General features: G+C 28.5%; 1 protein-coding gene across 1 annotated transcript; it reads right to left on the minus strand.

Annotated features, from left to right (window-relative positions):
* Window positions 1-7,717: 7,717 nt before the first annotated feature.
* LOC113368188 (succinate--CoA ligase [ADP-forming] subunit beta, mitochondrial-like) lies at window positions 7,718-13,643 on the minus strand. The gene is made up of 4 exons (XM_026609754.1): window positions 13,413-13,643; window positions 8,414-8,517; window positions 8,192-8,344; window positions 7,718-7,931 (listed from the first exon to the last, which is right to left on the minus strand). The coding sequence occupies exons 1-4, from the start codon at window positions 13,476-13,478 to the stop codon at window positions 7,925-7,927; spliced, it is 330 nt and encodes a 109-aa protein (XP_026465539.1). The 5' UTR covers window positions 13,479-13,643; the 3' UTR covers window positions 7,718-7,924.
* Between the last annotated feature and the right edge of the window lie 1,095 nt (window positions 13,644-14,738).

Genomic DNA, 14,738 nt, shown 5'->3' on the forward strand with positions numbered 1-14,738 from the left:
AAGAAAATATGAAATTGCCTGCAATTTACGGTTAAAAACCAGGCCCTATTATCTCAGTACAAAATCCGCGTTCACAACGCGTAGTTCCAGTCACGACCGCTAGGCGCAAATTTGGCGCTAGTGAGCCGATGACAAGTTTGACAGGTTAGTAATTCACGAGCAATATGTACCAGAAATGTCAAAATTTTGTTTTGATTCTTATTGTGATTGTTGTGTTTACAAGTGTTTTATAATTGTTTATACGGTTTCATTTGTGATTCAAACAAAATCTATAACTTTTAAATGAAGAGGATATAAAGCAGTTGTTAAAGCAGTGTATAATTTAATCACAATACATTTTGGGAGCAAGCTAGGGCTCTTTTATAAGAAAGGCAAGGCTTCTCTAACTTTTCAGAATTGTATTAAACTTTGGAGGCTCTTAAATATATATGGAAAAGCATAAATAGACTAGACTTTACATTTTTTAGGAACGCCACTGAGTTAATGAACGAAATCCAATTGCCGTGCAAGATGATAAAATAAGTTAATTTAATGCAGCAGTTTTTTGAATATTCAAGATAATATCAAGAGCCATTTAGCATGACTGGATTTATCGCAAAGAATGTGCTGAAAAGTGACAAATCTTACTTGGAATGATTATTAGTTAATAAAGTAATGCACAGACACTATAATTTAAACACCATGTTTTGTGTTCACAACATTATTGCTAGTGAATAATGAATGATTATCCACTTGAAGGCAGGAATCCTGTAATTCGTTAAACTTTTTATTTTTCCTTTTTTTAAAATAAATATGTTTGTTGCAACATATTGCTATTTACTTTGATATCTATTTTAATATATGTATTATTGTTTGGTATGTTTTGTTATTGTATAACAATGTCAATATAAGACTATTGTAATGCAAAATTTAAATACAAATAAATTATTTTTAAAATTGACAATTTTCTTTTATTTCTAATTTTGGCGCTTTAATTTGAATGCATTTTGGAGCACGAGGCTGCCGAGCGACATGCGATTAAAGCGCCATCACCCAATATTGCGGTCGTGACTTTCCCTAGCTCTCTGAACGCAAATACCGCGAGAGAGAAACGTCTATATTAATATATTGTCTAGGGTTAAAAACTATTATTAATAAAGCTGTATACACTCTATATGCTTATTTATCTAGTATACTATTATCTACTATGACTGTGGCAAAACTAGATGGCGGCACATATAATCGAAAAATACTGTAAATACTGGCTTAACGTAAATTTTGAATAACCAGGAATAAATTAGAACTTGAAATTTTATATCTAGTTTCTGATATCAAGCTCCTCATTTTTTACTTAAGAAAATCTGTTTATCGAAATCATAATATGGTAGCTTCAACCTAAGTAAACTTAATGATTTATATATATTTATATATAATAAAATATTTCATTAATTATTATATTAATATTATTCATTCTTTATTTTTTTCCTAGTAATTTATATTTATATTGTTCAATTAAGTAATATATTTATATATAAAATTTAATTATTCCGTAAAATAATCTTTTTTAATTATATATTAATATATTTTATATATATTTATATATATATTATATATAATAAAATATTTATATTATTATTAATTATTCCGGTTATTTAATTATATATAAACTATTTAATTACCAATAAATTGTTGTCGGTAAACTTAATGATTTATATATATTTATATATAATAAAATATTTCATTAATTATTATATTAATATTATTCATTCTTTATTTTTTTCCTAGTAATTTATATTTATATTGTTCATGGGGGTTATCTCCGAACCAATGGGCTTTGCACTGTTTTTGCGTGGCGTACTTCCAAGCTTAGATTATAGATGGCCCTTGTGCTCAACTTCAAATTCGAATCGGGCACGGCACGAGCTATGACTCGCTTGTGTCGATGGGAAAAACCCGTGCTGTATTTCCTACTGTATTTGATCGAAGTAGTACTAACCTGAGTTTGAGAGTTTTGTTCTGAATTCTGTTTTTGTGAGTGTAATAAATAAGTTGAATATGGCGTGTCACGTACCAAATTGTTTAAATTCTAAATTGAATATTAAATTGCATGTTTTTCCCGTGAGTAACGATCAGGTATGTATGATTATATATTAGATTTATATAATGAAAATTTATAATGAAAATATGATGAAAATATCTTATTGTTAGATGTTTGCAGTTTGGGTTCAAAGGGCTAATAATCCTCTAATGGATGATTTAACCCCTTTGCGTTGTGGCAATTCGCGATACATTTGCGATGCACATTTTGCAGATATCTGTAGAGTGGAAAACTTTTCTAAAAGTTCGAATAGGCGACTTAAAATTAATGCTCTCCCGACCCTGAATATGCCAGGTTTGTACATACAATATTCATAATGTAGGAATGTGTTATAATAATTTATTTATATTTAGCTCAATTCGTATTTTGCTTGATATTTGTAGGGTTCACTGGAGATCCCTATCGAACTGAAAATTGCTTGATGGATAGAGAAAGATTTCGTAAGAATGTTAAAATTTAAAAGATAAAAATGATAATGAATAGATTTAAAAAACTTATATTATTTCAGAACGTGGTGTGTCAATCCGGAAAAGTAATCTAAAAGCAGGCTCGTACAGATTGTCAAAGAATAGTAATCCTACCCCAGGTAATTGAATACAAGTTGCTTAGTCTTTTTTGAAATTAGGTAGTTGTGTCTTGTGTCTGTCTTTTTTTAAATAATTTATATAATAAAATATTATATATTAATAAAATTATTTCTGTTTAAGCTTCTTCAAGCTTCATAGAAGTGGGGTTGGATATGTCTATATCTCCTGTACAGGAATTAAGGAATAGTTCTCCTGTTACACTAGGAGAAATTTCTGATGCAGGCTCCACAAGTAATTATGATGGAGGGTTGGAGATTCAATCTGATTCAAGAGAAGGAGAATACTTAGCAACCCCGTCAGTGAAAAGGCCAAGTAATTAGAATTGTAAATAATTTGTTGCCATATGCAAAAAATTACTGATAAATATTTATGTTCTTAGTTAGGAGATGGAGGCCTAAAAACTTGGAAAAGGATTTTTGCAGTACCCCTAAGTCACTTATTCTATCACCAGTTTTACGCAAAGGTATTTTTTTAATAATAATTGCAGCAATAATAATTAGTTAATCAAATATGATATTACAACATGTTGTTCTGATCAACAGGGGTACTTGGGGGTAGCTGCAAGTTTTTAAAAAATATACAAACAAAGCGCAGGAGTGGTTTGACACCGAAGGCACGTAAAATGTATGACATATCAAGGATTTTGTTCAAGGAGGTAAGAAGGATTAACAAACATTGCAATAATTTAAGGGATAAACTGCAACAGAGTATAAAATGTTCTGAAAAGTTTTTAAATATTCCGGAAACATTAAATATAAGAGCTAGAAATTTTATATTGTCTCAATTAAGGGAGCATACTAAAAAGCCGAAAGGAAGAAAATTCACAGATGATGACAAAATTCTTGCTTTAAGTCTGTATAAAAAGTCTCCAAAGGCTTACTACTTTTGGAGACAAATATTTATTTTGCCATCTCCTCAAACATTGAAAAAGTTACTTTCAGAGATACCTTTGTATAGCGGTATTAATGAGTGTCTTTTTAATACATTAGGTTCAGCTATTTCTCTTAAAAAGTATGAAAGTAGCAAATACTGTGTTTTGATGTTTGATGAAATATCACTATCTACAGAGTTGTCATATGATCGGAAAAAGGATCACATTGTTGGCTTTGTAGAGCTAGCAAATGGCAGAAAATGTTTATTTGTGGATCATGCACTTGTTTTCATGATAAAAGGAGTAAAAGATCGTTGGAAGCAACCAGTTGCTTTTTACTTTTCTGAAGGTGGGGTAAATAGTTCTGATTTAAAATCTCTTATTGTTGATGTGGCAAGAAAGTTATTTAGTATCGGACTAAATGTTATTGCCACAGTTTGCGACCAATATGCAGCAAATTGCAAAGTGGTTAATATGCTTTTAAAAGATACAGAAGAGTATTATAAAGCTAATAACCTTCAATGGAATAAATTGTTTTTCGAAATAGATGGCCATGAGATAGTTCCTTTATATGATCCTCCACATTTGTTAAAGTGCATGAGGAATAATTTTGCTAAGTACAACGTTAAATTTATAGGTTTAAGTGGGCTCGAATATGAAGCATCTTGGAAAGACATCATAGATTATTATAACTATGATTCAAGTTCAAGATTCTTTCGTCGTTGCCCCAAATTAACTGAACATCATCTTGATCAAACAAAAATGAAACGTATGAAGGTCAGTCTTGCTGCGCAAGTATTTTCTCAACGGGTAGCACTAGGACTTCAAAATTCTCTTTACCAAGCAGCAGGTGGAAGTGTAACTTTATATGGTACTGGAGAATTTTTGATGTTCATGGACTACTTATTTGATAGTGTCAATGGGTTATCTAAATTGCCATTGAATGCAAAACAATTTCGATGTGCAATTTCAAGTAAGTCCCCTCATACTATATTTTGGCGTGAAGCTAAATTAGTTTTGAATTCAATGCAGTTCATAAAAAGTAGGGGTTTTGCAAAACCTCCTTGCATCAAAAACTGGATTAGTACAATAGAAGGCTTGAACTATATTTGGAATAAATTAAAATGTGTCCAGGGATTTTCTTATTTATGCACCAGAAATTTTAATCAAGATCCCTTGGAGAATTTTTTTGGTTGCATAAGAAGTCATGGGGGTTCAAATACTAATCCAAGTTGCCACTCTTTTGTGTCTGCCTTTAGGACTTTGCTTGTCAACAATTTATCATCTCGCCATTCACCGTCTTCTAATTGTGAAATTGATGATACAACTGGGTTACTTGCCACATTTCGAGTGTTTTTAAATAATGAAGATGTCTTGGAAACTGACACTCTGATCAATATGTCTATTGGCTCAGAGCCGTTCATTTTCCAGGACATGTCATTGTACAGTAAGACTGCTAATGCTTACGTTGCAGGATATTGTACTAAGAAACTTCTCGGATATGTTGGTGAATGCCACATTTGTACATCTGAACTTTTAGGAGATCCGATTGGCAGGGATGAAGCTTCTTGGATTGCATCTAGGGATTACACAGGCCATTCACTTTTGGTTCCAGGAACTGTATTTTTTGATCTATTTATTAAATGCAGTCAGGTACTGGATCATTTCATTAAAGATTTATGTATTGATGGTAAATTGAAGATGAAATTTCAAATAATATTAGAAAAACATGTACTAGATAATTTCAATTTTCTTTGCCAAAAGCATAACTTAAAACAAATTTTTCTAGATTCTTTTATAGTATTTTTTATAAACACCTGGAATAGAACTGTAAATAGATATCTTACAGGAAAATATATAAATGAAAATGAGCAGGATCCAGTAAAAAAAATGGCTTTAGCCAAATATAAAAAAAGTGTCAGATCTCATAGTGCTCGTCTGAGGCAGAAAAATCCCAATATTTTTTGATAAACATTAATTAATATGCATTCCTATTATAAATTTTATTATTACTTTCAAATTTTTAGTACTCTCATTCTTATTTATATATTTTCTGGAGAACATTAAACAATTCTTATTCCCACTATAATTTTATTTATGAGTTTCAATTTTTTATTACTCTCATTTTTATTTCAATAAACATGTTTTTCTAAATTATTTATAATTGATTTTAGTTTTTGCCATTATTACTATATAAAATGCTTTCAGTATAATGCATTTCATAAATATTTCTAGTTTTGCATCCTGTTTCTTGCTGGTGTGGTCTGTGTAATTTCTATATCAATTCTAAGATTCTTTCTCTTTGATTTAATAAATTGTTGGAAGGTACTTAAAGGAAGATTCTTTTTATTTTATTTTTTAAATTATTATTATTTTTTTTTTATTTTTTTTTCAATATTTCATTTTTTTATTTTTCTTCATTTACTTTTTTCCTTTTTATGGTCTGCATTGAATACATCTGGGTTCTTTTGACACTATCAAATCATAGATAATCACTTCACATCTTGGTGGCAATCTTATAATTTTATTTTTGTTTGATGAAAATGGTTTTAATATAAGTTTATTGTTATATTTAATAAATTTATTTATTACGTTAGGAAATGTGAGGACTTATAAAGCAAAGCTATCTCATGCCTAATATTTGAATGCATTTCCATTGAGGGTTAGTGATATAATATTCTTCGCTAAATAACTTAAGCAACATTCCAATATAGTGTTTAAATTCAGGATATATTTGCTACTCATCTTCGAAATCAAAAACGTTGCTTTTACTTTTTAATTCATCAACGATTGCATGTGCATAAAACTTTTTTCTGTTCATTGTAAACACAATGTGATACTTTCTGATCTTTTATGACAATTTTGATGATAATGTTTTCATCATAATCATAACATGGTTGAATGTAATGTTTTAAAAACACTCATACACAGACACTATTCAAAGATTTCTTTTGACTGGAGCTTTATTGATGATTGATTAGATAGCAAAGTAACTATTAAATGCAGAGTTAATAAAGAATAATGTCTCGTAAATGAATTTTAATCCTAGGAATTTAGTGTTCTTTCAATTTTGATATCAATATATATATTTTATGTTTTTTGGACTTTTTTGTTTGCGAAGTATTTTTTCTTTTTAACAAATTATCTGTTCTTTTTATCTTTTTAAATTTTTGCATTACTTGTTATTCCTTCTAGTTTTGTGATTCCTGCTAAATTTGTCATTCTATCGTCAATACTCCTGCGCTTTTCTCTTCTTAGTTTTTATGTTTTTAATATATTATTATTAGTCTTTAAGTAATTAATACTAATAAGTTATTTCTCTTTAATTTGTAGTACTTTAAATATATGTCTGTAATATACTTTAGTTAATATTAGTCAGTAATTTCTGTTTTGTTTATAATTTTATATTGTATAATATGTTATATATATATTTATAGTTTGTGATATATCACAAATATGTTTGTGATATATTTGAAAATATATTTTGTATTCCGTATGTTTTGTTCTTATTTATAATATTAAAATTTTATCAGATTTTTTCGCTGTGTTGATTATATGAACAAATGTAGAAGTAATACCAGGGGTTAATTTACAAAATGTACATGTGCTGCCATCGATAATCTTAGCTCCGCACTAAAATCGATGAAACGTCAAATCGCCCGAGATAGCTATCTATTTATACTTGTTTATCTATGTTCCATACATTGATCCTAGATCTGTTAACACGATGTAAAGACATTTACAATTATGGGTCACATTCAAAGCTACAATAATCCTTGTCCGTGAAAGACCACAAGCAGGAATATCATATACATACCAGAAATAACACAAATGCAGTTAATTTGTTTTTTCTATGGAACAAAATAACTATACAACAGTTTGCAAAACTTATCAGTTATTTTTTCAATTCAGTTATTTTTAAATGGTATACAAACAGCAAAAATATTTAGTATTATATTATTACTTTTACACAATTATAATTATATAAATAATAAATGCAATTATAATTATAAAAGTAATAGTATGCTGATCAAACTACCCAATATACTTAATTCTCAAAATATACTTAATCCTCAAAATAGAAATGGTAGAAAGGGAATGTGATGTATAATTAAAATATTTTATAAATATTTTGTTCTTATTAAATGCATAAAGTTGACAACATTATTTTCATAAAAAAACAATGTAAGAACTTGATATTTTCTCTTTAAAAATAATTAAAAAATTTAATTTGATTCTGCGTTTGTAATTGTGTATAGAATCTCTCCGTATAGAAAGATATGTGAGTGTAAGTGAAATCATCATCAGAGAAATGAGACTTTGACATGACAATGAGACTTTTACTACTTCTTCTTGAAATACTCCGAAGATTTAACTCATCTCCCAAAGTTATGTCCTAGAATAAGTCATATCCGCTTTATCATTGAAACATAGAATACAATTTGACTCTGATTGTTATAAATAAATGAAATTAACTTCATTCAGTTCTTAGTCTTCAACAAGTCTGTAGGCAGCTTTAATTCATCAACTAAGTATATAATTTTAAATGTTCAAACTATTGATAGCCTCGATTTACATTGTAAAAAGCGTATAAAAAAGTAAAAAACAAGCATTATTAAATATTATATTAATACAAAGCGAGAGACTCAAACTTACGTTGTAACCATTCGAACGCCGCCTTTCAAGCCCGATTTGAATTGGCCTTTCCCTCTACCACCAGCCAAAACTTGTGCTTTGAGTACAATGTCATTTGTTTTCAAATCCGTAGCTATTTTAGCTGCTTCAGCTGATGATTTTGCCACACCAAATCTGTGATAAAACAACTTTTAAATCAAATGTGTAACTATTATTGATATTTATGCCTATGAATTTACTTACGGAGGTGTCGGTATGCCACCTTCCTGCAAAATGCTGAAGGATATATGCTCCAAGACATTGAGCTTTCGTGTTTGGGTGTTTTGCCATGGTGCTACGGATAAAATCTGAAATTTTTTTGTATAAAAGTAAAAAGGTATATAAATTTTAACAGTTCCAAACATTGTATTCGAAAGTGAACAAAGTTTTTCTGCTATAAATACCCTATAAATTTTAACCAGTAAACACGTTGAGCCCCGGCGCCGAATTTGCTCATTTTTTCGTTCAGCCGGCAATGATGAACGGTCGGCAATGTTTAGCACGTACCACATTTTTATTTAGAATTGGCCCCACCCTGGTATTTAAATGCTTTTGATGCCATTTTATAGCTTTTTTCGAAAAAATCCGAAATACCAAATCTCAAATCCGTAGCTCATCATTTGGCCGAGATATCATTGAAAATATCCGAAAGTGGCCCCTTTTTTCAAAGTCGTTTTTTGTCGCAACTGTAAAAGATATCGACAAACAAATAACGGGATTATATTCACATAGGTGTGAACTATATTGTTAATAACAAATATTGTTAAATAATCATTTGTTAGTTTATGAAAAAGTCAAAACAATTTTTTGTTACAAATTTTTGGGTAGTGAGGGGTTGTTTGGACTAATTTTTAATTAGTATCGTTAGAATGGCTATTCTTCTTTCTTATGCTGTGCAAAATTTAGTTTTAGTCCATGTGGTAGAACACATTCAAAACTTGAAAAAACTTGAGCAAGTACACGCTAGCGCTCATAGAATAGCCGCGTAAGTTTTCTCTCAATTGCAAAGGCGAGCAGAGCAGTTAGATCACTGCTCGAGTGTTCGCAGCGCGCGTTTTGTAACAAAATCTATATATTGAACAATTCTATGTAAAACGCTTAGTAAAGTACCATATATGTACATTTATATTTTAAATATTTTTATATTTTTGTAAGCATATAATAAAAATATTTATTTATTTATATATTGTTCTATATATTTGTATGTGTGTAATAAATTATTTCAATTTCAATTTTATATCTTAAAATTTATTATTTATTTTAAAATGCACAAATATATTACGTGATTAATATTTCATATAATTATTCCTAAATTGCATTGCATTTTAAAATAAATATAAAATTTTAAGGTTTTAGAACGGCATCAAAATTATTTAAATACCAGGGTGGGGCCAATTCTGTATGGAAACTCGCTCAAAATCTTTCATTCAATATTTTATTAAAATTATATGGAACCGAAATTAATTAGGAATAATTTTATTTCTTAATACTGTCGATCACACAGATTTTCCAAAAAGAAATTCTGGTGCCGGTTCTCAGGTCCGACGGCAGTCATATGGTAAGTTAACTGTCGGTCTCCAGAGAACGATGCCAAACAAACGGAAAGTTGATGGTCCTTAGGGACCGTCAGCGGCCTCAACGGGTTAATTGTGATTGATGAATATACTGGCAATAAAGAAATGGCAGCATGACAAGTTTATTCGTCATGCGTATAACACAGTGACAATTTGCTATTAAAATTTAAACGATTGAAAAAAAACTCAAATATTAAAGATGTTTAGAATATAAAATATGCCAGAACAAAAATACATATTTTTAAGTGGCATTCTACCTCAAAATATAATTTTACTGTATAATACAAGTATTATAAGGAATAAATGTATTATCAGGCTGATGACAAAACTGTGCGCAAAGTACAATGAGTACGCCACAGTTAACTGATTCAAAAATAAGGTATTTTAAGATATCTAGAGACTGGCGGCGATAATTTATAATAAAAGAAAAATTATAAATATTATTATTAATGATATTAATAGATTACTCTTTCAATTTAATGTTACATTAAAATTAATATTGGCAGATTCAATACTTTTTCAAAAAAAAAAAATGCTATTATTTTGTTCGTTTTAAACTAAATTTATTTTAATATATTCATGCATATATTTATCATACATTTTTTTATAATTATATTACATTGCAATCTCCTAAGGTAAATTAAATTTGTAGGGAATAAACAAAGGAAAATGATCTGTATGCTCGGGTAATTATGTTTGAACTAATATCTTTGCACTAATTATTTTAATAACAATTATACTTCGTGTAATATATAATAAATTACTAGAATTTTTATTCCCAAACCGTTTATAGAGATATTAAATTCACAAATAAAAAGAAACAATATTTTTTCGAAATCTTTACATTTCAAAATCTTATCATATATGATCAAATATATTTACATGCACCTATGCATATTCGTTATGGATATAGATTTTTTGTCAATTTTCATATAATTAAATATTGGAACTGTTTAAACTTTAGCACTCAAAGGGTTAAGTTTAAGGATTATTATTCGAATAAAAGAGTGATGTAATAACTACAGTTGTTTTTGAGTAAATAACAAAATATGTACAAGTTGGGAAGAAGAAGTTCATATTGAATCTAATAAATTGCAAATAAATATATTTCATTATTTAAATATTTGCTTGTCCATCATTAATTTTAAATATGTCAACGTGTATTTAATTTTTCGAAGTTGATGCTCACTGAACGCATAGGTACTTGAAATGAAACAATATAATTATTTACCTAAATCGATATGTATATGTATGCATATGTTATAATGTATAATGGAATTTCTAACCCGTATTTGCGTAGCTAATTAACATAAATCCCACAGTAATATTAATTTCTGATTTTGAAAGTTATTGTATACGTCTAAACTTATAGACGGAAATAGTTCGAATTAGCGTTTAATGACTGAAAATGAATGAAAACACGCATTCTTCTCATGTTCTACAAAATTTAACAAAAAGCCGTATATCTCAATTTAAAAATCACAAAAATAATAACGTAATCAAAATTGCCTTCTTTTATAAAAAAAAAATATGATAAGAAGGCACGAACAGTTGTTATTAAACAAATATATTTTTGGGTCAGGAAATAGAATTTATCTGTTATTGAACACTCAAAGGTCACGCGACTAGAAAAAATAATTTATGAAATATCTTATTTTTGTGCCTGAGTCATTTTAGACGAAACACTTTATATTTAAAATATGCTCATAAATGGATTATATATATATATATATATATATATATATATATATATATATTGTAGAACACAAAATTGGAGAGCATAACAACAAATAAAAAAGAAATAGTACAGATTTTAAAGCATCTTAATTTTTTCATGCATTTTGGCAAAGTACTCTATGTCATCATCAGTGGGTACGGAAATATTTCTGAAGCAAACATAATAAGACATGCATTTATAGTACGAAAATGTACGGTTTATAAAGGCACGTTATACTGTCAGTAAAAGCTTTTTAAATAATTTAGCTTTGAGAACACAGAGTAACCTATCCCTTCAAGGTTGAATTTGTCTTTTGAATTTGGACTCTGTATTTAAAAAACACAACCAGCAATTAATATATTTATATGATTATGACAATCATAGACTAAAATATTGAAACAATTATGGTGGTAAAATCAAGTGTGATATTGTTCTTTTAGCGCAGATACTATAATATTTTTTTCTGAATTTCTTATACTGCTTAGGCTAAGACCATTAATAAATCACAAAAGCAAGACATCAAAGAGATATTAAAAAGTATAGGGTAGGATATTAAAAAATTTGAAACTAATAACGATACAGGACAATGTCTGTCGGGCCACCTAGTATATATATAATAATTGACTATTTATATATATATATATATATATATATATATAAATATATATATACATACATATATTATATATATACATATACATATATAGTTACATACATAACAATAAGCAAGATCAAAGTACAACTTAATGTGTGCGTCTCCTAATAATAATCAATTGAGATAAGATAATTTCCAGACTTATTTGTTTATTTGAAATTGTATACAATATATTTAACAAAAAAGGTCCACGCCAAGAATTAATATTGAATATTGAATATTATAAATAATAATTATTTTATAAAAATTGTAATAATGTTTGTAATGTACACAGAATAAAAACACAATTATATTGCAATTAGAAACAAGAAAAAAAGACAAAGCAAAGATTTATATGTTCAATTAAACACATTAAAATATATCTTAGGTATATTAAAAAAGAATCATAAAAAATCTATCACTAGAAGCTTGTTAATAACTTTTCGTGCATTGATGTTTGAGAATAACATTTAATTTAGTTTTTAAGAACTTTGATGGATTTACATAATGACTGTGCGGTTTTGTACATTACTTTGACAATGTTTTTAAGTTGTTTAGGGAAAAAATAGTAAATCTATAACAGCCAACAAATGTTTAAAAGTTTATTTTTTTTTACATTTGTTTAAGAAATCATTAATAAAATAACAAGTGTATTGTTATATATACTATTGTCATAAACTATTTTGGTCTGATAATCTCCATAATGAAATTAACGTTTCTGGAACTTGATACGTAATCTGATATTCAGTTAAAATTTCCATAATAAATTAATATTATAATTTGCATTATATTTATCAACTTGAAAAGCTACCACATAATCAAGTTTTTATATTTGCCTTAAGAATTGTATCAATGTAGCTAAATAGAATGATGACATTTACAATTATTATAACCTATCGTTATTAACACGTTCTAATTGAATTATAATACAGGCTGTCACAAATGTCAAACTGACAGTTCATGCGGTAAAATTTTGAACTCGATAAAGAAGATATTTATGTAATGTATTTATTAATAGACATCATACACATCCCTTATATCAGACGATAATTTCAAATCTAGTAATTCGTTTCGAATTATATTATATAACTCACGTAGTAAACTGTACATTTTTAGAACATAGCATTAAGTTAAAATAGTTCACTAAACAGCTGACCCTCAAATTTCTCGTCTCAACACTATTCAGTTCACACAATAAATCACTTCAAAATTATTCATAACACATAAATAATACTATATAGTATTATTTTCGTTTCATAAAATAATTGACTAAGTTACCTTAATTCCATTTTTTCGTACTAAACTTTCCGCAAAATTCACACCACGATGTAACATGGTCGCCATTTTTATTTAAAATGAAGTCATACTTGAGACAGATAGAGAGAGTAAAAGTGATGATCTACTTTACTGTGCGCAAGAGCGCCAAACTTCAACTAAACCGGCGCGAAACTGTATTTCTGAGTTCGAGGTTAAGTAAAATACAGCGATCAGCCTATAATTTGAAATGAGCTTTTGATAATATTAAAGAAAATATGAAATTGCCTGCAATTTACGGTTAAAAACCAGGCCCTATTATCTCAGTACAAAATCCGCGTTCACAACGCGTAGTTCCAGTCACGACCGCTAGGCGCAAATTTGGCGCTAGTGAGCCGATGACAAGTTTGACAGGTTAGTAATTCACGAGCAATATGTACCAGAAATGTCAAAATTTTGTTTTGATTCTTATTGTGATTGTTGTGTTTACAAGTGTTTTATAATTGTTTATACGGTTTCATTTGTGATTCAAACAAAATCTATAACTTTTAAATGAAGAGGATATAAAGCAGTTGTTAAAGCAGTGTATAATTTAATCACAATACATTTTGGGAGCAAGCTAGGGCTCTTTTATAAGAAAGGCAAGGCTTCTCTAACTTTTCAGAATTGTATTAAACTTTGGAGGCTCTTAAATATATATGGAAAAGCATAAATAGACTAGACTTTACATTTTTTAGGAACGCCACTGAGTTAATGAACGAAATCCAATTGCCGTGCAAGATGATAAAATAAGTTAATTTAATGCAGCAGTTTTTTGAATATTCAAGATAATATCAAGAGCCATTTAGCATGACTGGATTTATCGCAAAGAATGTGCTGAAAAGTGACAAATCTTACTTGGAATGATTATTAGTTAATAAAGTAATGCACAGACACTATAATTTAAACACCATGTTTTGTGTTCACAACATTATTGCTAGTGAATAATGAATGATTATCCACTTGAAGGCAGGAATCCTGTAATTCGTTAAACTTTTTATTTTTCCTTTTTTTAAAATAAATATGTTTGTTGCAACATATTGCTATTTACTTTGATATCTATTTTAATATATGTATTATTGTTTGGTATGTTTTGTTATTGTATAACAATGTCAATATAAGACTATTGTAATGCAAAATTTAAATACAAATAAATTATTTTTAAAATTGACAATTTTCTTTTATTTCTAATTTTGGCGCTTTAATTTGAATGCATTTTGGAGCACGAGGCTGCCGAGCGACATGCGATTAAAGCGCCATCACCCAATATTGCGGTCGTGACTTTCCCTAGCTCTCTGAACGCAAATACCG

The sequence above is a fragment of the Ctenocephalides felis genome, unplaced genomic scaffold (assembly GCF_003426905.1).
Source record: "Ctenocephalides felis isolate EL2017-DRISC unplaced genomic scaffold, ASM342690v1 CF-g0.4_SCAFFOLD_01170, whole genome shotgun sequence".
NCBI lineage: Eukaryota > Metazoa > Arthropoda > Insecta > Siphonaptera > Pulicidae > Ctenocephalides > Ctenocephalides felis.

Coding starts and splice junctions, on each gene's coding strand:
- LOC113368188 (XM_026609754.1), bottom strand. CDS start 13,478: ATGGCGACCATGTTACATCGTGGTGTGAATTTTGCGGAAAGTTTAGTA. Junction 8,518..13,412: donor TACGAAAAAATGGAATTAAG/GTAACTTAGTCA, acceptor AAAAAATTTCAG/ATTTTATCCGTAGCACCATG. Junction 8,345..8,413: donor GGTGGCATACCGACACCTCC/GTAAGTAAATTC, acceptor GTTTTATCACAG/ATTTGGTGTGGCAAAATCAT.